Here is a 26738-nt window from a genome sequence, read left to right as displayed (position 1 = left end):
TTGCATTCACCTGGGTTTGACACGGAATGTGCAGTCATAAACACAAATGTATGTCATCATTTAATGACTCCATTCCTCTGCTATTTGCCAGAAAAGGACAGATATTAAGGGGAACACACCGACAATATGAGGCAGACATCTGGACATCCTGCAAATACCTGTACAGTTCAGAGGTAAGGTGCATACACAGGGTAGCATAAAGCATGTGTGTCCACATACCTTGCATATGTTTTTACATTACATGATGTACACTGACACATGCATGTATGTGGGATATACTGGCCATATGTTCAGTACTGACTTACCAGGCAACTCCAGGCTCATTGGTTGGGAGACACCCACCTCCACGATGGCAGCTAGTGTTTGTAGGGGCTGTTCCAAGGGTGTTCCCAGACTGGCCAGTATCTCCTCTGTGTGTGTGAGTGGAGGCTGGGTTGGTGGCCCACCACCCGTTCCACCTTGTTCCCTGGCGATTGCAGGGGCACGCTGTTTTGCATGACGTATCAGGTCCATGCAGTGTCTGCGCACCTGCTGGTAGGTGCGGTTGTGGCCACCCACTTCGTTGACCCTCCTGCGAAGATCCTGCCACAGGTCATCCCGCTGCTGTGCATGCTGTAGCACATGGCTAAATAACACCTCATAGTTCTCATGGAAGTACAGGATTACATCATCCTTCTGTCAGCTGTATGCTGGTAGGCGTGTACGCAGCATTATCTGTAAGACATGATGAAGGTGACAGGTCACATTTACAGACATGTACAGTGATACTGCTGCACATACATTTCTAGTACATTCGCACAGTTATCTTTGCAAATCAACATGACACTAACATGACTGGCATGTATGTGTCACACACATGTAACACCCAGTATGCATTGGATATCATCCCCATATATGTGTGTCACCTCATTAGTGTTCCTACTGCATGTGACGTCAGTCTCCATGTGGGCATGTCTGTTTGCATGCACTGGTGTTCTTACCTATCTACTCATGCCTGATGTATCCACGGTAATGCTGTTGACCTTGATGCTGTGGCTATGTCACATATCAACACAGACACAGCCTTACTGGACTTGGGCAGTGACAATGCACCAAGTATGCATGGAAACCTGTACATGCATCTGTTTTGCCATAGACATCTACACTGCACTGTACAGCTGTTCATCATCCTGCCACGGATCGCCTGTGTTGCACATGTGATGGACATGGGACAATAGCTAGTCGGACATCATTCGCAGGTAAGGTTATCGGCTATAGCATGTACGGGCTAGGTTTCCTAGCTGTAGCTGACACCCATTATGCCACCGAGAGGGGCATCAGTGACACATTACTGATCCAGATAGATGATACTACATCTACCATACGGCCATCACACCATGTATGACAGGGATGATATGTGCAGCTATGTGGATGGGCTGCATGGTATGGCGGGAGTATGTCACAGGTATGGCACAGGGATCTGTCCAGCATGTGGCCATCCTAGTTGTAGGACGGTGGTTGTCCATGACGTATGTTTTTCAGATCAGGCTATGGACATGTAGCATGTCTAACAGCATACTGTGGCATATGTCTGTATGCAAGGTGGATAGCATGCTGCATACTGGAGGTGAGTATTTTGGAGGCTGGTATCAGCCATCCACGCATGGGCCGTACCCCTGGAGGGTGATGTGTATTCCAATATTGGTCACACGGGTGCTGTGTATGCCTGTCCAATGATCTCTGTGCTCATGGATACCACCCTGTCATGTCATGGGTACCTCGGATGACTACCTAAAGGGCCAGGGAGACGTCTTCAGCTCAGGGAGGTGTACTACACTACACCATCCCTAACAAAGTGTCCATACTGTTGACCACAGCCTAGGTGTTTCTTAATGGAGTGCGGGTATTCCCCTAGTGGTGTCATTGCTGATATCATCCACCAGAATGTGCACATATGTCACACACATCACACACACAGCCCATTCTGTATGTTGTTCGCAACACTGTGACAACTATTGCCCATAGGTCATGGCCATTCACATCCTCACATACACAGATGGCTGACATTTGTCTGTGTGGTATGGGCTACAATGCGGGTGGGTACAACACATTAACCCTGGTTTATTGTAGCTGACACCGTGTGATATGCACATGTCACTGTTGTACCTTTAGTAGTTGTGAGTTTGTCAACAGGCCACTAGTAGATCACTCCTGTGACATACAAATGCATCTGTAGCCGAACATCCGTACTGTCTTGTACATCTGTACTGCTAACATCTACATTGATAATGGTTCATGGACTTGCAGACCATACCCGGCAGTGTTCTGATGTGGTGCCACCAGTCATGACTGTTGTCAACACTTGTGGGTTGATACTATCCAACACCCTATCTGTAATGTATGGGCATGCTCGGCACTTGTTCAGAGCTTCTTGGCACGTTATGTGCTACTGCTTAGTTTAGCACCCATTTCACACTAGTACTCACAGATACACTGTCTGTCCATACATTTCCAGCTTGATAACTGTACAACAGCTTACGTACACACATCACTCACATACCTCGTGAGACATGGTGGTTTATACGGCGTGTCTACCTGGCATGTACCACTTATATACAGGCATGTCCAACTGGCACGTACCAGTGCTATTGCCTGTCACTATGATGACGATGTTGCACATGTGGCAATAGAGCCATTCTCATGTACACAGTCAATGCACTCCTCCCAACATACAACAGTACAGCCTGTGGGGGATGCACATATGCAGCCCTGCTGGGGGTTATACTGTCACCAACCCTGACTGCACCTGACAGTCATGTGGGGATGTGCAACATTGACAACACACCCCACTCATCACATAGTCCCACATGATCACCACCACAGGCCACACATACGGAGACACCTTGTACAGTACCCCTCCATACTCTGTGTGGGCACCAATGACAGCCCACATCGCCAAACACAACCACACCAACCTATAGCCCACAGACATGTATGCCCATCACATACAGCCAGTCAGGTGTCATAACATACACAACACACCTGTCTTAGGTGACTGTCGGCAGTCACGCTGCTGTTCCACTCAGCAGGCTACATAAGGCGATAGTCACTTACAACCTGCTGTCAAGTAACTGGTTCTGCAACATAACCTATGCACACATGCCACAAGTCAGCAGGTACGATGTGACTCATCTTCCATGTTTGTGTGACTGAAGTTGTCTCTCAGGCCACAGACTACGTGTGCAGAGACATGCAATAGCCCACCAGTGTTGTAGCCCTGATGATGTAGTCCAAGCCCTGGGAAGCATTTTGCGGTCATCCGGACCTGTTACCACTGTACTACGAATGACTGTGTCACTCCCAACAGTTGTCCATGCTTCTGCTGTCATTCCACAGGCGTCTAGTATACGTCCACTTTGACAGACCCAGCCAAACAACATGATGCTGTGGCACAGTTGACCTGCACCTGTCAGCCCTGGGAGTACGAATCACATGTTGGACTCTTGCTGCTTTTATACTGCCTGTCTTGCACAGTGTCCAATAACAGTCACCACCAGAACGGGAACTGGCTAGCGAAGCATGTGGTCATGTCACACAATGCTTGGCATCATCCTCTGTGACGCACACAGGCAAGGCACACCTGATACTGCACCACTTCAATATCTCTGCAGTGACTGGGATCTGCCACTTGGCTCTGCAGAGCACACCTGCAATGACTGGTTATAGACAGACTGTACCTCTAAGGCATGTACCTGGACTGGCACACCCACAGCTGAGGTGTCCCCATATTCCACTATGTTGTACACACATCCCGGCTGGTTACTTAGCACAATGCATCACAGGTGCTCCACATGCATATAACTGTGTCCGGAAATACTGCTGCTACTAATGTGAGACTGACAGTAACCCACACTTAACTGTGATAGCCGCACATGTACTGACACATTAGGTGTACACTGTGCGTGATTCATAACCTCCGCTCGGCTGGTTCGACCCATACACCACCTCCAAGACCAACAGTATCCTTGACATGGACACTACCAACATGTGACTGCTGTTCCACACCTGGGGTTATCCCCTCATTTGTGTAATGCGAACATCTGCTACCCACCTTTGTTTGCCACATACCGGCACCACACACTTCACGGCATACACAGTAGATGAGTACTACAACACCAACTACAGATGTATGACAGAGGTAGTTGTTGTTGTGACACACGTGCAAGTGGACAATGCACATGCAAATGCTGAGACATACCCCAGTGCACTTCAATAGCATGTACATGACAATATGGTTCATGCTATTCCACACAGAGCCATGATGGTACACACCAGATTACAGACGACACTCTGGGGATGCGGTCCCATGGACATACTTTACAACAACAGGTGGGGGCTGTGACACAGTGGTGTACATTCCCATGGGTGGGGTGACTCACTGATCAGCCTTGGTAGGGCCACAGGATCCCTCATCACATACTCCATAACTAGCTACGTACACATTAATGTGACACATTCCGAGATGTACCACAAGGCATTATGGTGGTATGTCAGTAGTCGTATGCAATACCCATATCTGCTCACACATACAACTGTCACTCTGGAACATGGCAGTAACAGGTGATGTTGGCAACATGCTGTCTGATGGCTTCAATGCTAACATTACACCCTCTCAATCCCTGCAGGGCCACATTCCTTGCAGGAACATTGCAGGTACACCTACACAGTACTGACCTGCACTCTATATGTCCTAGGACACAGGCCCCTTGTCACCCTACAATATCCCAGGCTGTGATGTCCACAGACCTCTGAACAGCATGTCTCCCCACTGGGACACCATATTCAGTAATAGCCTTGTACCAGACATTGTGACCCCTGACTGGCACACAGCGACAGTAACACTCCACACAGGTGGTGCCACAATGCATGACTGGGACTATTACCCTACACACCTCACTGGACTGTTATGCATGGCTATAGGGCACATCATCATCATGGACATCATTCGTTGAGTCTTTGTTGTGCTCCAGTCCTTTGATGCCAGCTGGATTGGTCTTGTTGGGGCCACAGCATGCCTCCTACACCTGCTGAACACCTTTCCTACAGTTGCCAGAGTAGTTGATGATGACACGGGTGTCCACACGGCCTGCATTGTCCTCTCGCTGCCATTCAGCACCATTCTACATTCTGGTATTGACTACATACACATCCACCTGCACATCACAACATATGTCTCCGGATGTTATGCAATGTGGCTAATGGACGGGACACACACACTGAGGGTGGCATACCATATCACATACTGCATTCCAGTTACACTTGGCTTACCACAGTCCTCAGTCATGGGGCCCTCATGTTTGGTATATGCTTCCCTGAGGTACAGGCTACCACTGAGGGGACTTCCCTGCCTAGCTTTACAGACCACTGCATACCCAGCACCGTTGTTGCTCCACCAGCTGATACAGACCCCATCTATACGGGTGTCACTTTGTTGGATACCGATATGAACATCATGGCCTCTACCTGCATGACACTTCGTATGAACATCACCTTTGCAGTACACCAGCCACCCACTTGTTATCACATTGGTGTTAGTCCCCTACATACATGTCACATTGTACATGTTTGTAAGAAACATGTATGTCGCACACACTCCTGTGATTACCACATTGCCACTGTGGCGTAGATATCCTTCTACGTGTCCACACATGTCTGTACTGGGTATGTAACTGGTACATAGGCACCCATTGTACCTCTGAACACCGGATGTATACACACATCCATGGGTACAACACCCCACTTAGGGTGTACCTTACACAACAGCTTTACATAACTCAACATTAAAACTCCATGACGTTTATTGAGCTACGACTGTTAAAGTATGCGGCTTATGTACAGACACCATGTCTGTACACATTTGCGGACTAGATACTCAGGGGTGATGTCTGCTGCAAAGACAGGGCCCATATCTGCAAATATGTTTATGGATATACTCCGCATACACAACATACACAATAGCCACTATGAGCATGATGCTCTTGGATATGTGCACACATGTGACAGTGTGTGGCATGTGCTTGGGGGTTACATTCCCAGACCGGACACTCACCATGCTTTGGGACATGATTCCTATGTACATCACGCATGGACAGTCAGTAACAGTGCTCATGTGATACCTCGCTTGGTGGATGGTGGACACGTACGCCAGGGATCACTGCAGTGGCTGTACTGTGCAGTGATGCAGGTTACACATGGCTCTTCTGTTCACAGGACACTACCCTAGAGAGGTGCCACTGGTGTGCATACTGTAGTTGTTGTTACACATAGACTTGCCAGACTGCATGGTACCCCACTATGAACCTGTGGAGCTATTACATGTCCTTTGTGCATGGTTACTGGTATAGCCCTTCCAGTTAGATTGGCTGCCACGCTATTACAATGTCCTGTGACTACAGGCCATATGTATACTGTTATTGTACATGCCAATCATGTTCATGTTTGTCTGTCACATCTCTTCTGCTATTCTAGTATGGGAGTAATGTTTGCGTCCTTTGCAAATGCACAGAGTGGATTACATATTATTTATTTCATCATAACTGTTCATACATATATTAATTACATACTACTCACATCACTATATGATACCTTTGTTATGCATCATATGTCTGTTCTCCTGTGTAACATATCTGACATATCAATCTACTGTACTATACATTGCACATGTTTTACATGGTATCCCATAATTCAAAGCATACTTGCACAGAGGGTCCACCTTAGACATGTCATTGATGTCATATGCCCATACACATGCACACTGTTACAGTATCTCTACATATACTATCCCCTGCTATGGCACGTACTTATTGGACATACCCTGCCACTGACGGTGGGTAGTATGACATTGTTCTGTTTAAAGCCATCATGTTGCATCCCTTGTGGTGTCTGTGCTGTTTACCGTGTGGCCCACTGCTGGACGCACATCTTCTACAAGCATTAGTACGATCAGCAAGACATCACTACATAAATACCATTCCCCACTTTATGCATGGTGGACACTTTTAATTACTGCAAACCAGGCTATGCATACACTGACATTACGTAATACAGAACATACTACACATACATTTAGTGTTCTACATACCTTGATATCGTTCTGGTGTTTCGTCTCTATCTCGCTCTTCTGTATCACTCTTTCAACTGTTATATGGTATGAGCATACAGTTTGCATATCTGGAAAGTCATCCTTATATACGTCTATACCTGCAACATGTGGTTTACTGCTGCCAATTGGTGGTCCGGTGTGACTAATTATGTGCACTTCAGCTGTGCAGCTACTCCATTCACCAATTACGTGGCAGCAGTGGGGTATAACTGAATTCTCCATTTGGGCATTGGCCATTTGCCCTGCCTTCAGGGAGACGGCCTGTATTGTGTTTTGTTGTGTGTAATTGCAACTGCTATGTGTAGAGCCAAGTCTATTTTGGGGTCATGTCCCCCGTGGATTGTGTGTGACGGCTTGAGTATGTGGTTCTACCTGTGACTGTACCTGTCATCCCACCCGTCTGATAAAGGACTATTGCAAACACCTGTAACATCGCCGTTTGTTCCGTTATACAACGGATACAATTTTGCATGGAGCCTTTCAATGTGTCTCTCACAAGGTATGTAAACGGTTCAGCAGATGTAATTGACTAACTAGATGTTTGGGCTGTTGTTACGGTCTGTATTGCTATTGTTTCCAGTGTGGGGGATGTAGGCGGGTGTACGTAGCGTATACGGTTTTGTGGGACTTGCATTTCTACGTAGTCCATATATATATATGTGTGTGTGGGCCCCTTCCCTAATTACAGTGCTATCACTTAATAGACTTCTGTTACGGGAATTTACTTTGGGCCGTTGTTAATTGGTTTCTATATGGTATGCAGGTGTGGTTGATACTTCCATACCTCCGGATGTATGGCGATATATGCAGGGATATTTGTAAATGACTGCTATCCCATGTATGTCTGTCCCAGATATTTGCAGTCATTGCAGTGGTGTTGGTGTCAGACCCTCTGTCACTTGGCTTGCCACCTTTTCATATGGCCATAATTGGACATTTGCAGGTCACACAGTGGTGTTTACAGGCTCACATATGGCCACGGTCAGTATACAGGATAGCACATACTTTTATCCTCATTACATACCAATGGTTCTTGGTCCTTCACTACTTATCGGTTTGCATGTAACATTTCTGTTTCTTACATACAGGCATGAGTATTTCCTGCAACTATTGCATATTATGTGGGACATACTAATGTCCTAAACTCTCGGACAGTTGCCATTTGTAATGTTTCATGTCAGGACACACCTGCCCAGGGGGGCTGTCCCTCCCAATGTGGGACAGGTGTTTACCACATGCCTACGGCTAGCTATACCCGCACCTACCGTAATCATCTACCTCCGAGTTGCCACCTACAGACACACTATGCGGACACACATACACACTTTAGTCACACGGGAACACACATGGCACCATCAACACACACATACACAGGCTACATCACTCACAACCACAGTTGTACATGGTACCTACGTGGACCGCACCACCACCAGCGGTGACTATGTCCTTACTATCATCATATTGCTCGTGGTTCTACTGTTCCAGTACTGTGTTCTTTCTATCTTTCAGCCTCCTGATTATGCATGTCGGTGTGTGACACGTTCCATAGTTGGCAGTATCCTGTTTATTTGTACCTCAAAGGTGTTTTGAATGTCGTCGACCTATCTATATATTTGCAGATGTCAGTGACCCCTTGTATATCGACATATATCACACTATCACCCTTTCTATCTGTATTATATATGTGTAGATATATATATATATATATATATATATATATATATATATATATATATATATATATATATATATATATATATACATACATCTCTCGGACAGGGGTGGTGACAGGCATGCTACACCTTTCATTGTGTGTTTGTCAGTGTATACTGTGTTTCCTGGACTCTGCATGTTTGTGTCTGTACCTGTCACATTACACACCTGCCATAGGTTAAGATTACCTCCCATCCCACTTTGCGAGGGACAGTCCCTCTTTGTGCAGTTGTGTCCTGTGAAATATTTGTGAACATAGCAAATGTCCTGCAACTTTGGGACAAACATATTCCCTATAGTTTATGTCATAGTTGCATAACACACTTATTCTGTATCTGACCCACCTACATGTTACAGGACATGGAACACGTACCTGCGACCATTACTAGACTAAGCTTTTTATCTATGCAAAACACTGACGTTCTGGTTTTCATCCTGGCCGGGTGTGTGTCATCCTGTAGACATCTGACGTATGTCCCACATTGGTCATTTGAACTGTGGCAACCCTACCGTACGTACATCTTGCCTAGCAATAGTGTTGGGTGATTGTATACATGACTGCCTGTTCCACTCCTGGCAGTGGTCGTTTTACCCTTCAGAGCAGGCGCTATTTGTTCAGGGGTGACTAATGCTGGTGTCACCTGTTCTGTACATCATTGACTGTGATCTGCGCAGTGGTCGGTGACGCTTAGCCCTGTTTTGCGCATATCCATATAGTCATATTTAAACATCGCTTGCCAGCTGTGGACAACGCTTATTCCCGCTAACGTGTGCTACACATATTCTGATGACCTGCATCCAGAATGCATTACCCATGCCGTTGGGATTACGTTACATCCCTTGCAGGACGTGGGACCGGGAACATGCATGACAGTCACTGCATGTACCACTTGGACATCTGGGGGTTGTACACGAATTATATCAATTTGTATGTGCAGTACACTACAGCAGTTACTCCACACTACAATCACATGGATGACTCCGTTAGTTTACAACTTGATGGGTCCAGTTAATGGTATGTCCATGTGATGTTTACTGGCTGTTCTCCGGCACTGGGTATGTATATCACAATTAGCTACACCCGATAATTTGCTACACCTTCATACGACCGTGGATGCAGCATGCCGGGGTGACGAATGCCTGTCATGGGTACATCCCCTGCCTTGACACAACATCCATGATTACATTTTGTGGAGCCCCTCAGTAATGCGGCGGGTAATCCATGATGACTGTGTGTAGGACAGTGCTTACACACATGTGCTCCCGTGATTGCCTCTGCTCCAGTACGCGACAGTTGCTTACTCAATGTTGTGGCGACGGGAGTCACCGTTTGCCCCGTTTGGTGTTTTGCCTCTGACAATCGGGTGTGTACCTACCGATGTACCTGGGAACCTATACACACAGCACTGACAGATGCTGATGGGCGCATCTACTGTTCAGGTGTTGACATTTCTGTGTTCCAATGGCTGTTGAGTGTACAATGTTTGAGGGCTGCCTATGTAGGATTCCACAGTGGGCCACCTATACATCACAATTTACAGGTAGTCGTGTTTGTGTGCCATCCATGTTACTGTGTGTGCAGGTGGGGAGGGGTGTCAGTCCGTGGGAGCCTACACTGTCAAGGTATATGCTATACGTTCCCTCTTTGCCAAGGTGTAGGCATATTGGGCATGCCTCCGTCTGCCTACTGGGGCTGGCACAGTGTGTCCATGGTCTGGATCCCTCTGTGCCTGTGTTGGCCTTGGCACTTGCGGTGGGCTGTGAGGCCCTCCCCCATTTTGACCCTGCTGCAGCTGTTTCTGCAGGATCATATTATGTAGCATGGCACATACTATGAAGATGTGGGCACACGTGCCTGGAGAGTACTGCAAGGCTCCACCAGATGTGTCCAAGCACCGGAACCATGATTTCAGCATTCCGAACACATGCTCTATGATGATTCTGGTTTGTGCGTGTGTCTCATTATGGCGTTCTTGCATTGGTGTGTGTGCATTTCTGATGGGGTCATCATCCATGGCTCCAGTGCATAGCCAGCATCCCCCACAAGGTGACCTTGTGGGATGCCCCCCCTGACAAATACCTGATACAGCTGTGTGGCATGCCAGATATGGCAGTCGTGGTAGCTTCCAAGGCTGCCAGCACACACATCCATGATAATGCCCTGGGCATTGCACACGACCTGGCAGTTGATGGAGTGGAATCCCTTGCGGTTTATGTAGCGCCTACCATACTCACCGAGTGGTGACTTGATTTGTATGTGCATGCAGTCTATCGCACCCAGTACCTCCGGGTAGTTTGCCACATGGCGGAAGTGACGCATATTGCTGGCCAACTCCTCCTGAGTTCGGGGGAAGTTTATATGCTCATTGGCATGTGGTAACATGGCATCCAGGAACTGGTGTAGTACCCTGGATGCTGATGCCTGTGAGATCCCCATTATATCTCCAGTTGGCCTTTGAAAGGTACCTGTGGCTAGTATTCACAAGCTTACACATACCTTCATGTCCACTGGGATGGGTTCCCCTCTGTTGTTTCTGGTTCTCAGGCGTGGCCAGCACAGCTCTACTATTTGCTGCATGATGTCCCTGTTCACCCTGTAATGCTTTACTATCTCCAGATCATGTAGCCCCTGGTAGGATACCCTTGGTCTGAACACTCTTCTCCTCCTCCGAGGCCTACGGTGGTTGTTGGCATCATCCTCCACAACACCGTCGGTCTGTAACACATGCTGATGAATCACAGCTATGGCATCTCCCAACATGTACATTTTAAAAGTTCCCCATCTGTTTACACCTATGGTGCGGTGTTTGGGAATACACAGGTGTGTGTTGGGTGCTTTCACACTTTATACTGTTTTGCTGTGAACACTGATGATGTCATAGGGTGTGTATGTACGATCGTGGCTACAGGGTATCTTCTGTGTTTTATTTACGGAACCACTATTGTGCTGCCTTTGGTGTTGAATTACATTTGGATACCGTGAATTACCTCCTGCCCTTCCGTTTACATTTGTGCACGTTACACCTACCATTTGCTGGCATGCATCCAGCTGCCTGCTTTCATTTGTACTTTCCTAGACCTGGCTTATCTTGCGTAATGTGTGCTATTGCCGATCTACTGTGGGTTTGCTTTGCTCTGCTATGACAGTTCTCCTATATTTGCATTCCAGGTCCTCCCAACCTTTCTTTGCAATCCTATGCCTCCCATATCCTGTTTTGCAGGTCTCTGCGTGCAGGCTTGTCTACTGCCGTGGATTGGCCGCCGTGAGTTGATTGTTGTTAATTGCTCATTAGTATGCCAATTACCCTGCTTCAGCATTTCCTTCTTTTCTTCCCCTGACGTTCCTGTTTGTGCTATTGTTCGCGGTGCATGCATCCGCTTACCGGGTTTCGGGCAGGAGTTCATCCCCATACACATGCGCTTTCAGACACCATGTGTGCTCTCAGTTAAACGGTTCTATACCCTCCTTCCCACCCCTGTCCTACAGCTTTGCTTAGCAATGGCCAGGCCAGATTTGCATTGCTCCAATGTGCTTACTGATACAGTGGCACACCCCTCTGCTGATGTCATGTATCACCTTTGATACACTCCTCGGTGTTATAGTGCTGCGCCATCAGGTACATCCTTAATCCGGCGGGACATTTGCGATTCAGTATTACCTGCCTCATTTGCATGGCATTGACTACTAATTCATAGTTACAGCACCGAACACTGTCGTGGGCCCCTGGCAACCCTTGCGCCTTGCTTGTGGTGTGCCATGCCTACCATTGCATATTATGGTGCAATCCTAATTTGTCTTTCATTGCGATTTTATGACATTTGTATATATTTCCTTTGTATTCCTGTTTGCACACACATGCTCTGAGTTTGTACTGTGCGTTACTGTGGACATGACATTAAATATGACATTAAATGTTGTTTTTTAGGTGTTGTTCATCTTTTCTTGTGCCATTGGCTGTGTATTTCGCCATTGGCATATGTTAACTTTGTAATACATGAGTCTGGTCCGCTTCCATAACTCCATTATTCTGTTTGGAAAAATGTAAACCATGTTTTTTGGTTTACATTTCCATGGGCTTGCGCTACGCCTGCACCATTTTGTGAATCACTGTATGCCTTCATTAGCATGGTGCAACACTGCACATGGGGTGATTTGCATACATATGCCGAGGGCTGCGTAGATCTGGCGTACGCTGGTAGTGCACGTGGAGTTGGTTCGTACCTGAATCGCTCCGCAGACATATTTGGTATTGTCCCACATATGCTACGCCTGCGCCTGGCGCAGGGTTCATGAATCCGGGGGATGATCTTTCTACCTCTAGTACAACTGATTTTGTGGTTATGAAACAAAAATGTATTCAAGAATATATCTAAGTTATACATAAAAAAGAAAAAATAAATAGATAGTATTTATTATTTTTCATGCTATCACAGCCCCTGTATGATATTTTAGTATACATGCTTTCTTAGTGTAATAATTTTAGCAAATAAAATGCTTAAACAATAAGTATATAAAAGAGCCTTTAGTATGCTTAGAATCACTGCATCACTGCTGCATTCACTATATTATTCACAGTCTTTATATTCAGTGCAGGATGCAGTGTGCCTTCCCTTACCAAAATGGATGGGGTAGTAGGACAGAACAAAGGGTGTTGCTTTTGTCTGGATTTTACCTTTTTCAAAACTGTCAGTCCTAGTTTGAGGCACTAGCCTATTCAACTTTGAGCAACATACATCAACAAGAATGCATTAATAAATACTTTACTTCTATCAGTTCCACTGACATGAAAGGATAAAGCCCTGAAAATAAATGGGTCAACTGACAATGAAAGGATCTGATGGTTGGCAGGCAGTGAAGGCCAAAACTATCCCCACCCCAAAAACATGATACTTTATATCTAATCACTGACATCCCAGCATGCAGTATGTATTTTTCAAGGTTTATTTCTAAATGTACAGTTCCTGCCTTTTTAGAATCCTACCCTATAATCACTGGGGTAAATGTTAGCATTCTCATCTCTTGAAGTGGGCACTTAGCATAACAATTTCAGTTCTTCAGAATGCCATTTTCACTGAAATAATGAGTGGTTACCTCAGATTTTTTAAACATTGTGGATATCTCATCACTATTAACTTGCATGGCTTCCAAATATCAAAATGGAATCAGAATTTAAAGATGTCTTTGTATACATATATATATATATATATATATATATATATATATATATATATATATATATATATATATATATATATATATATATATATATATATATTGAAAGACAGACACACACACACACACACACACACACACAAATGCAATTAAACAAGTGGATAAGTAGAAATACAGATGACCAGCTGCATAGAATGATAGACAATGAACAAAAAGCAGTGAAGTTAGGACTGAAAGCATGCATACTCCTAATCACCCCAGTGACTGCCTAAATAACAGCCCCCCTCAGTCTGTTCTCATCTAGTTGTATGGGGAATGTAAATATTAAAGCACTCTAGCTTTTTATTGCACAATTACCTTCACATTTTTATTAATATATTCAGACCAATAAGCCAGACTATACTAGCTATAAACAAGCTAGTAGGATATGGCTTATTGGTCTGAAAAGCCAGTATGCTGAAATATCTGTATGTCCTTAAGTGTAATTTGCATATTCCCTATTATGCCTTTATTTAGGAAGGTTGCATTTTTTTTCACAAATGGCACTCTGTTTTGCCAGGCTCTTTCTGGTTTGGTATATACATATACATATACGTAGACATATACATATACGTATACATATACATACACACCCACACACACACACACACACACACACACACACATATATATATATATATATATATATATATATATATATATATATATATATATATATATATGCATATACGTATAAATATACAATGGAAAAATATGTACTATTCATGACCTTGGAGGGACTTGATGGTCATTTGACACATAAGGGGAAATATTTCCTAGAAAAATGTTTGGAATATTTTGATTGTAAAAGACTTCCTTATTTATTCTTGGTATGATCTTTGGAGTTATTTTGCTAGTATCTCCCCATCTAGTAATACAATGATCCCTAACACTAGTAATATAAAATTTCATTGATGTTTTATGAGTTGAGAAATCCTTAGTTTCAACATTTTATTCATCAAAAGCATTTTTGTTGAAATCACACAGAAAGCTGTTTTGCTGACACTAGATAATGCATCTTTTTTATTTTTGGACTGCTTAAGACGGATGCTTTTTACAGAATATCAGATAGCTCAAGTATTGAAGTTGGTTGCATAACTTACTGGGCTGTGGGGTACCACTCCCCACAAGGGATACAAGGGGTATAAGGGTTCTTGCCTCTCAGTAAAACAGATTGTGGAATTTTTATAAAAGAAGCTATTTTTTCTTGGAAAATAGTATTTTTCCATCCCTATTTTTGACCATGTTTGCTTCAGCTGTTTTATATTAGCCAAATTGTTGTTGGAAAAACTGTGCCTCAGGAAATCATGAAATATAAATAGAAGCCGACAAGGAAGGTTATGTCAGGAGCCCATTATGAAGCTAAATTTAATTAATTAATTAATTAAGAATAATAAATAGGCGACAGCATTTAGACTTCAGTATAAAGCAGTTAACTACCTTTTTAGCATAAGTTTGAATATTCATTAAAAATGGAAAAAAATGTTGGCTTATGTTTGAGCAATTGCTGTATAAATTCTGCAAACAAATACTTGTTTTTTTCTATATTAATTATATGTTTGCAAAGCATGTAATCAGGTTGGCTAGTCTAGAAATGCTTTTCAACAATAAGCTTGGGCAAAGGCACAAATTTAGAAGAAACGAGGGCATTCAAATTATATACACATGGTTACTGGACTTAATATGATAAATAACTGACATTGGAAGTCCACCATACATTCTGTGCACAACATGAACAGAAGAACTAACGTGCCTACAATTTATTCTGATATAATTAATTCATATTTTGAATAGAAAATGAACAGCAGTACTAAAGGCAATACTAATTTATTTGTTTACCAACACAGCTGTGGTGTAAACAGTCTTTACTTAAAGCAGACATGCTTACATTACAGTAGAGAAAGGCAATCTGAATGATGTGTGTATGGGCTAAAATACACTTAGTTTTGGCTTTTATAATGGTGCTTAGTACCAAATTTATCCCTGATGTAATGAATTTTGCAGACTGTAGGCAGGTGATCTGATAACTGCCCTTTGATATTTATAATTTTCATTTGTGATTAGCTGCTGTAATTAGTCACAAGTAGTATCAGAAGGTTTAATGAATGGTTTTATTCACCTACAACTAAAGCTAAGGCCGGCCCCTTCAGGTAAAGGATGCCATTAAATTATGATGTTATGAGCAGTGCATTGTAGAATTTTTTATACCAAGAGAGAGAGAAAGAGAGTTGGGGCAGGATTCAGTATGTGAACATTTTAACATAAGATAGTAGGGTAGCAATGGAGTAATAGCTAGTTTGCATTCAGTAGGGAGAGACAAAAATGTTCATGGAGACTGATATAATTTTATATGTTTTATTGAGAGTGGCTTGAAGAGGTAATTGTTTCCTTAATGGGGTTCATATAAATTATTGACAGGCTATAGCCCAACTTTGTTAAAAAGAGACCTACCGCAATAGCTAAATTAATAAAAGTGGAGATTTGCAATATTTTAACTTATTTTGAATTGTTTTGGGAAATGGCCAGTACAATTTTTGACGTGTGTTCTAAAGGAAAATACTGGGCCTAGCCAAATGCCTAAGTATTTCTACAAGGAGACTGTGACAATTGTCAAATATTTGAAAATGTCTGCTTTGCTTAGGCTTTAAATTATATCAAATAATGCTTTTTTTATTAATTACTGTTGTTCAACAGCCTTTGAAATAAATTACTTTAGTTGTATCTCAGACTAAGTTCACCATACTTTAGAAGAATAAGCTTGTTAGCATATATGAAAATTATAAGTACTGATAAGACAGGTGTTATATTATTAACAAATAGTGAGAACATGATGGGTCATAAAAAACCCTTGAGGAATTCCACTTACTTGAGTACCAAATTCAAAGTTACAAGAGTTGGAGGCAACATTAAAGGGCCTATAAGACAGATATTTGTGGAGTCATCTAACTGTCATTTCAGCAAATCCTAGATTTATAACCTTTGTGAGTAGCACTTTGTACTCCATGAATTCATAGGGTCTTCTAAGTTTGTGAAAACTGAAGCAGATAGGAGGCCTTTCTCTATGGTAGCATATATATAGTGCAGTAAATAATATATAGAAATGAGAGTCTTAGTCCCCTCCTGAATCGCTGTGGCTTATTGGAGAGTGGCCCATATTTGCCAACATGTAAGACCACCTGTACATAAAATATTTTTTTCAAGAAGGTTAGCTAGTGGCTGTAAGCTAGTTATATTTTGACAAGACTCTATTTAGATTTATTAGCTGTTGGAATGACACTACTAAGGAATGTTTGAATAAGGAAGCATATTTTCCTGCATAAGACAAATCTTACTGATACAGGATAGAGGTGTAGCTGTAAGCAGTACATCCTTTTTGATGAAGAAGGGGTGTTTGGTCATAAAATTTGAGTTGTTTATTTATTTATTTATTTATTTATTTATTTATTTATTTTATTTATTTCAGTTTGATGACCATGGTAGTCCCTGGCCTGGAAGAGGCAGTTTTCAGTGGAGGCCCAGGGAGAAAAACTCTGCAGATATTCACAGTTATAAATACAGACATAGACGGTTATACAAAGTTCCAAAGTTGTAGAACAATAGTAGCATACAAATGATGAAAAGCATTAGTTAAAAGAAAAGGCATATGATTCATATGGTCTAAATAATATTTACAAAGATTTACAAAGTATACATGTGATTCGTATAGTCTGACTAATATTTACAAAGTATAGACACTTTTTTTTTTTAGAAATTCAGAGTTAGAAATCTGAAGAGAAAGAAAGGTGAAGTAAAGGATGGTTTATAGTGGAGAAAGGAGTGGGTTCTGGGAGGAGTTAACAAGTGTCAGAGACAGCAAGTAGATGCAGAAAGTAAAAGAGCACTATAGTAGCTGGTATAACCTGTAGTGCTTGGGAGATAGTATTAAGGAGTTATGTAGTCGGGGAACAGGAACATTCCCACTTTGAAAAAAGGTGAGATTAGAGAAGAGATTTCAAGTTTGAGTGGCTTTAGATATTTTGGAGGGAGTCAGGAAGGGACTTCCAGAGTTTAGCTAAGGAGCAGGATAATAGTAGGTGGCCAGGGGGTCAAAGAGGTTTATATATTTTTAGGAGATTATGGTTTTCTGATCTAAGTGGGCAGTTGGGAATGCATGGAGTTATGGAGGTGGACAGAGAAGGTCAGCTAGAAGACTGGAGTATAAACTTGTGGGTAGTTGTAAGTTTAAGAAGTTTGAGGTAGTTAGGAAGTTCAAGCCATTGCAAAGAGTGCAGAGGGATTGTACAGCTTGCTGTCTTTCAGAGAGGTAGCTAGTGAACCAGGCAATAGTTGGAGGAGAGAGGTTAAGAGAGGAGAGTTGGTATAAGAGTAAGGGGTGGGAAACAGTATCAAAGGTTTTGGAGAGGTCAAGGAACAGAGTGGAAACAATTTTTCCAGAGTTGCGTGCAAAATTAATTACTATGCTCAGGATGAAATCTGTGCTGTGTTGGGGTTAGTAGGTTGCTTTGGGTCAGATAAGACATAATTTGGGATTGAATACATTTCTCCATGATTTTTGATAGTGGGGAAAGGATGGCTATGGGCTGAAAATTAAAAGTGTCAGTTTTGTTGCCCCCTTTATGGAGTAGAATGATAAAAGCATGTCTCCAGAGTGAGGGGATGTATGACTCTTGGATGAATCTGTTTATTATGTTGGAAATGGGATAGGCAATGCTATCTGCAGACAGTTTGAGGAAAGATGCGGGTAAGTTATCAGGTGCAGTGGAGCATGGTTTGAGTTGAAGGAGAAGTTTTTTTTATTTTGTTTGTAGAAACAGGAAAGAAGTTAAAATTAGGGGTAGGGGTAGTCAGATTGGGCAGAGATGTTGGGAGATTGGTTGGGAGGGGAGGAGATGGAGAGTGGTGAGAGAATATGGTAGTGACTTTAGCTACAGAGTCTTTGAAAAAGTTATTAAAATGAGAGGCAGTTTCTTGATCGGTATAATTTAGGTGTGGGGGTGGGTCATTCTTATTGCCAGGGTGAAGAAGGGAGGAGATGGAGTTCCAGAATTTTTTAGGGTTGGACACGTGTTCAAATTGAAGCTTGCTTTAGTGTGATTTATGGTCCCTAATTATTAGCTTTTTTACAGTGTTACAGAGTTGTTTAACATCAGTTAGGACAGAGGGTGATTATTTTTCTTAGGTGCATGATTTGTTTGGTTTCTTTAGTTAACCAAGGGGAGGTTGAAACTTTAACTCTTTTAGTTTTTAGTGGGGTGAGATTGTTAAGAAGGTTCAGGAAAGTTTTATTAAAGTAATCAACTGCATTACCAAGAGGCAAAGTTTTTAAGGGTGACCAAGCTGTTACTTTTAGGCAGTCTGTGAATATTTGTGGGTTGAAATTAGAGAGATTCCAAGATTGTATATAGTGGTGATGTTTTTGAGGGGGGAGAGGAATGACAGTCAGCAAATACAGGCAGGTGGTCACTGAGAGAGTCAGGAAGGATGCCAGTATCTAAGATAAGGTTTGGATGAGACACTAAGATTCAGTCAATGATGGTACCAGTGGTACCATCTTTGTTTAGCCTGGTATGAGAGTTTATTTGTTGGGTGTAGTTGTAGATGTTGATATTTAGAGAAGGGGATGCAGAGGTAATTGTGGCCCAGTTTATGTTTACGTCACCTAGAATAAATGTTTCATTTTTTATGTTAGTTGAAAACCAGGAGAGTAGATCTTCAAGTATAGGAATGTTGTTGCCTGGGGGGATATAGAGGGCAGCTATGCATATGGATTTGTGTTTGTTGAGTTTGAGGAGGGCAATAGGTAGCTCAGAATTTGTGAATTTAGGAATGGGATTGGTGTAGGGAGTAACAGTGTAGGAGGTAGAGTAGAGTTTTGATACTCTGCCATCTTTTTTAGGTCTATCATTGCATAGCATTTGGTAACATAGAGGGAGAATTTCATAGTCTTTTATATTAGGTTTAAGCCAGGTCTCTGTGATGGCATCAATATCAGACTGGTTGTGGGACAACCAGGCATGGAGGATGGAAATTTTATTTCTGAGGATTTGGGCATTGGTTGTAATGCAACAAAAGCTCTTGGGGGTGGGGGAATGTGGTATGTGGAGATGGGAGTTGGGTGGGGTGTTGGTAGGGCTACTGTTGGGGTGGATGTCACCGGAGAGAGAGGGAGAGAGAGTCTGAACACTATGACACTAATGCAGTTTGATATAGAGAATGAGTATGGGTGATAATGTATGGTGAATTTAGTTGGTTGTGGAGGGAGAGGGACAAGAGCACAAAATGGGAGAATTGTGCTTGAAGAGTAGAGCTCATGGACTGTAGAGGAGAAAGAGGGTTGAATAGTGTGTATGAAGGTTGATGTATAACGTGAAGGTAAGGTGTGGGAGGGGATTGAAAGGTAGGTAAGATAGGAGAGAGTTGAAAGTAGATTAGGCTAAAAGAGTATTTTGTTGTTTGAGACATGTGTGTGGCGTTAATTGTGATTAGATGGGTGATGGGAGGTGTAGGAGGGCTTTTGGGTAATTGGGTAGTGTAGAGGAATGGGAGGAGTTATGGATAGAATAAATGTAGATGTAGTGCAGGAGGGTGGGAAATGGGAGCAGGGTAGGTGAGCATAGTGAGCCCGAGCATGAGTGAGGGTGAAATGGGCGGGGCCACACCGACAGCAGGATGAATGGAGTGGGGCCACACCAACAGAAGGGAATCTGTGCAAGAAAGAAAAACAATCGGTGAGATTGGCAGAGAAATAGCACTTTGATAAGGTCAGTGGCCAATAAGTAATATAGCCGTCATATAATAATTGACATAACAACTGTGCCATAAAAATATGTTTACAACTGGTCAAACATGACACACCCACAGGATCTTTGAGAAAATTAGACAGCAAACAAACATATTAAAATATACAGTAGTATACATAAAAATACAGTATATATAAAATATAGTATAGAACCTTGCATTTCAAGATAGAAACATTATGCAGACCAGTTAGATTTATTTATATATTTTTATAAACTGAATAAAGTCTTGTTTATAGTAAATAAAATGCATAAGTATGTAATTACCTGGATATGGCTTTTTCTGTGTCAGAATCTCCCAGACTACAATTCCAAAGCTACAAAAAAGCAAAAAAAAAAGTCCTTCATGAAAGATGGCTGATATTTAATGGTAATAAAAGTTAAATTCACTTTCATTAAGACTGGACTGTCTATTACAAACTGAACACCCTATGAGAAGCAGGATTACTACTTTTGAAAGTTATACCTTTGATTCTGATTAAGTCAAACATGACAACACTTGGAAAGAGGAATTAGAAATATGACATGAGTCTGTGTAAGGATTATGATTGCTTTCATGCTGTCAAGCAGGATTTATCCCACTAAAAAATATATAATTCTTTTAACATGTTACCTCTGCTATAAAAAAGGATGTCTGTCAACGTGGTAACAGTACATCAGTACGCTGACTGGGCCTGTGTTGGGAGTGGGGGGATTAAACTGACTTTAAAATGTATTCATGGTTTGAAAATAATTAGCAGTTTCCAATGGAAAATGAATAATATAGGCTTGTAATTTAGATTTTTTGTACTCTATGTGTAATTTTTTTCTGCAAGATATTTTGTTACAGCCTTTTAATGCATTAGTTCACTTTGATATGAGTGTTTGGTCTTTGTTGAGTTAGTAAATGTACAGAATATGTTACAGAACATATATAAACTTAATTATATTTAATCATTTTGTTCATATATATAGCCGTGCAAGTATCATTTAATATAGCATGGTTTTAATACAGAGCTTAATCCAAATGTAAATAACTTGCACCAATAACAAACAAAGCATCCCTAAGAGCTGAGGTAAAAATATATTGAGCACAACACATGGGAGATGTTACTTTAGATGTGCACATCTGTCAAGTTTTCCATTTTTTTTAATGTTTGCCTTTATTCAGATTCATAAAAGCATATAAAATAAGCATTTGCGAGTATCATTAACTAAAGGATGCCCACTTCTGTGGTTACTGAACTGCCTTTGAGTTGATGTTTTTGTTCCTGTATTTTTTTATAAAAAGTCACTGAATGTTAGGCTGATAACACAGCAGGAGAATGGACTGATACTTAACCCAAACATATTCTGAAATAATAAAAAATTGCATGAAAGGAGTCTTACAGTACATGCAAGTACTGCTGCACAGCTGCAAATTTGTTATGTTTATTTCTATCCAGCTCAGATCCACCATTCTTTAATGTAAGAGACTGTAGTAGTGTGAAGAGATGGCTTTACAGTGGTGCAGTGGTTTGCATTGTCTCCTCACAGCAAGAGGTTCTCCAGTTCAATTCTCAGCTGAGGTGCCTTCTGTGTTGAGTCTGCATGCTCTCCCTGTGTTTGCATGGGTTTCCTTTGGGTGCTCTGGTTTCCTCCCACATTCCCAAGACATGCTGCAGGTAGATGGGACATTCTAAATTGGCCTTTCTGAGAACACTTGGGTGCTGGACTGGCAACTCGACACCATAAAACTCTACTGTCACTCATTCTGCGGACCAGTGTTCTTCTGTAGCAACTCTTAATGGGAGCAGCCAAAAGAAAAAGTGTTGTGAAGAGACATCCTAAATGCATGTGAACAAATGTAATGTTTGGATGCATTTCAACAATTACAGACAAAAATATTAAAAGGAAGGGAGAGGAAAGAAAAATGGTGGAGAAACCTGGCATTAACAAATATGACAGGCAGCGTATTCTGCACTATATAAACTTGATAACAGGGACTTACTATAAGGGATATTTTGGTGTACAGAAGACAGACCGACGGTTATTTTGCTGAACAAATTAAGTTAGTCCATACAGTAATTAATTATTTCTATAATTGTTTGAGTGTTTGTGAGAATGGGAGAGTCCCACATGAGTAGCACTGTAGGGTTATCATCTGGCACATGCTTGAACTGATGAAACAAAATACTAGAGAAAATGTTGTCTGAAAGAAATAAACTACTGTGCATTTAATTATGTGAGTTGTACATGGAAATGACTCATGCAAAAGAGCACAAATTTACTTTTCATAAGCAAAGAAAGTATCTGAATAACTATGAAAGGAAAATAAGATTTTATCTTATCTACAAGAAGAAGAAACTATTTCATACTATATACTAATGTCATATTTATGTGCTGTTAGCATCTTTATTAATCAAGTAAAGCATTCCAATCAAGTTTTCTAAACATTAAAATTATATTTAGTACATAAGAAAGGACACATCATAAATTGTACAAGTAATGCCATGTTTACATCTGTGTCATGAATCAACAGCTCATCTTTCAAGTCATCATGGTCAAAAGCTGAGTGATCACAAAACCACTTACATATTGGGATCAGACAGAATTGGGGAAGGGATTATTGCACTGTTTAGCTGTTTTAACCAAAAAAATACACACACACACACACACACACACACACATATATATATATATATATATATATATATATATATATATATATATATATATATATATATATATATATATATATATAATATATATATATATATATATGTGTGTGTGTCTATACTATCTTGTTTGCTCGTTTCCTGCCTTTCCTAGCTAGTATAGTCCAGATCCCAGACATTGCTGGTTTCAGGACTTTATTTTCTGTGTTCAGAGCGATCCAGATCTTGCTGTGGTAGAGGGAAGTCCTACTGCTTACCAGTAGGAGTGGTGAGCATTGTACTGCCTGTTTAACACTAGAGTGGTTTCCAGCTCTGAAAGTGTAATTTTATTAACAATTTTGAGCTGATTTCTATCCCTTTCTATTATCTGTCTTAAAAACGCATGTGTTTGCATGTTTTTTGCATTGTGCAGCACTGAAGGGCTACAGTTAAACTATTCCAGGTGCCAAAAAGTCTGCTCTTCAAATTGTCCCTTAGAACTATCTAGTTTCTCAGTAGTAGCACTAAAATCTGAACCCCTGTGACTAGCACTTGCTCTAGAACCTGCTGGAAAGCACTAGGAAGCCTTAAACTGATACAAGCATTCAACTCTCCTTGTTAATAAGGAGAAATTAATCACAGGCACTACACGGCCTATAATTGCAAAAGTAAGGGAAAACAGATCTTGTACTTTACAAAAAAAGCACCTAAACAGGCATGTCCAATGGTCAGCTTCCAGTGATTTCTCCTGTTCACCTGGTGAATCTGGGCATACTGGGGCAATGCGGCAACTGCCTACCTCCTACCACCCAACACTACACTTACATAGCCAAACTGGAAGCAAAGCTTTTTCCAGCCAAAATTGTATTAGACAGTCAAGAGGAGAAGGACAACACCTGCACTACACCTCACGCAAACACATAGCCCTTCAAAACCAACACCATCATCAGCCACTCATTGCAACACTAAACCCACATATGCGGAGGCCCTTAACATTAACCTGCCCAAGCAGCAAGGACCTCCGAAGCTGAAATGCAAACAAACACCAGTCACAACCAAAGTGACACATAGCTCACAACACCAGTGTGCCACCCAACAACAGTCCCTAAGGCAAGACAACGTACCCAGCACTTTAGTCATAGGTGACTCTATAGTCAGGCACACTGATGTCCCACTCACCAGGCTGAACAAGGAGAAAATTACAGTCAGCTGCCTGTCGACTGCCTGGATCCACCACATAACGCATGCACTCAAGTCACTCCACAAGAAGTACAAATACGACTCTGTCATTGTCCATGCTGGAGTAAATAACTTGAGATGTACCTCCCTGGACTACATGAAAAGAGACAAGGAAGAGCTCTCGGATCATGTGGCCCAGGCAGGTATAACCCTAGCCCTGAGTAGCATCCTGTCTTCACCCAGAATGATACCACAGTATAAGAACAAAATGATTGACTTCAACAATTGGCTAAGCTTCTGGTGTCATTCAAAGGGGATCCAGTATCTGTCTGCCTGGGGCGACATGATCCACAAACCACAATGCTTTGCCTTAGATGGTCTGCATCTGTTGCCCCTGGGATTCAGGTTACTTGCTAAATCTTTTACCACCCCTATAGTGCCTTTTTTAGGCAAGGTTCAAAGGACCAAACCACCACCGTAACAGATACAAGCATGCAAAATCTGAAGGTAATGCTACTCAATGCTAGAAGTCTAAACCTCAAAATGCACTCTCTCGAGGCACTCCTAAAAATGGAGAACATCGATATTTGTGCAGTAACTGAGACCTAGTTCAAGGCTCCAGAGAGCACCCCTGCAATACCAGGCCACAACTCTTACCACACTTTTCCGCCACCAAACCCAAGACCGAAACACTAAAGGCGGAGGAGTGTCCATATTTATCAAGGATATTCACACTAGTTGCTAGTTGCCCAATATAATGCATCTGAAATTCTCCAGGTGCAACTAACACTGGGTAAGACTGCAATCCAAACTGTAGCTTGCTACAGATCCCCCACCATGCCCCAAGATTCTCACTAAACCAAACACCATAATAGTGGGTGATTTCAACTACCCTGCCATTAACTGGGAAAACTACTCGGGTACCAACACCTTTTCTCAACGGTTCTTGGAATTCATAAATTCCAATGCCCAGGATCAACTAATCCATTGTCCCACCAGGGACTCCAGTATTCTAGACCTGGTCATTACCAACATGGGGGATAGATGCTTCACACCAGTGGTCACTCCCTCATTGGTCAGGTCTGACCGTAAGCTAATCACCCTTGACATCCACATCCCACTCGCACCCCCAGTAAGGAAACCTCCATAAAAAACTTCTCCAAAGCCAACTTCATGCTACTCAAGTCAGACGTGACAAACTTCATGACACCCATGCAGACGGGAGCTGAAAGTTCAACTGCTGAATCCTACACTAAGGCACTGTATGAGTACATCCACTTGTGCATGAATCATGCCATCCCAAATAGAACCAAGATGTTCTCCTCCAACGAAAGGAAGTCAATCTGATGGTCCCCTGCCATAAACAAACTATACAACAGAAGAAAGAAACTGTTGCAGAAAAGATGAAGATTCCAGGATGCAAAAAACTCCCTTACCAGCCTCAGTAAGAAGCTTAGATCCCGCATAAAATCTTCCAAAGCTAGTTACAAAAATAAAATTGCCAAAGATTCCAAAGACAACTACAAAGCATTCTATAGTTATGTCAAGAATCTAAATGGCTATGCTCAGATCTGCTCTGAGCTATAACAGAATGGCATTAAATATACTGATCCCAAGGATATTTGCCAATATCCTGGCAGATCGATTTAGTGCCAACTTCATCCCCCTCTCACCCCTAAAGGGCCCATCTCAATACCGAAAGATTGCCAAATTCTGGTAATCACGGCCACAAAGGTAGAAACTGCACTCTCCAAAGCTAAGAATACAGCATCCATAGACCAGATGACATTCTGGGCTGGGTACTACATGAACTACAAAATGAACTGGCACCTCACCTAAATGTCATGTTTAATAAGAGCCTCACCTCAGGCTTTGTGCCCACTGAGTGGCACACAGCTACAGTTATCCCACTCCACAAAGGGGGGATCCACCTTGGATCCCGGGAACTACTGCCCCATCAGTCTGTCGAGCCTGATCTGCAAGGGCATAGAGCACATTATCATGGAACTTATAAACAAAGATATTGGCAACCTTCAAACACTGGACCCCACCCATTTTGGGTTCATGAAGGGCCAATCTTG

The 26738-nt window shown here is 42.1% G+C and overlaps 1 protein-coding gene across 1 annotated transcript in view; it reads right to left on the bottom strand.

The window, feature by feature from the left end:
* The window catches only part of ANKK1 (ankyrin repeat and kinase domain containing 1), a 474688-nt gene that overhangs the window by 184221 nt on the left and 263729 nt on the right, over positions 1-26738 (bottom strand). Inside the window, exon 4 of the mRNA XM_044081064.1 lies at positions 21131-21180. Within this exon, the coding sequence (XP_043936999.1) occupies positions 21131-21180 (50 nt within the window). The remainder of the gene's footprint in view (positions 1-21130; positions 21181-26738) is intronic.

The sequence above is a fragment of the Protopterus annectens genome, chromosome 8.part0 (genome assembly GCF_019279795.1).
Source record: "Protopterus annectens isolate FY-2018-M chromosome 8.part0, PAN1.0, whole genome shotgun sequence".
NCBI lineage: Eukaryota > Metazoa > Chordata > Ceratodontiformes > Protopteridae > Protopterus > Protopterus annectens.
Note: the sequence above shows the minus strand (reverse complement) of the source record. Positions and strands in the feature narration are given on the sequence as shown.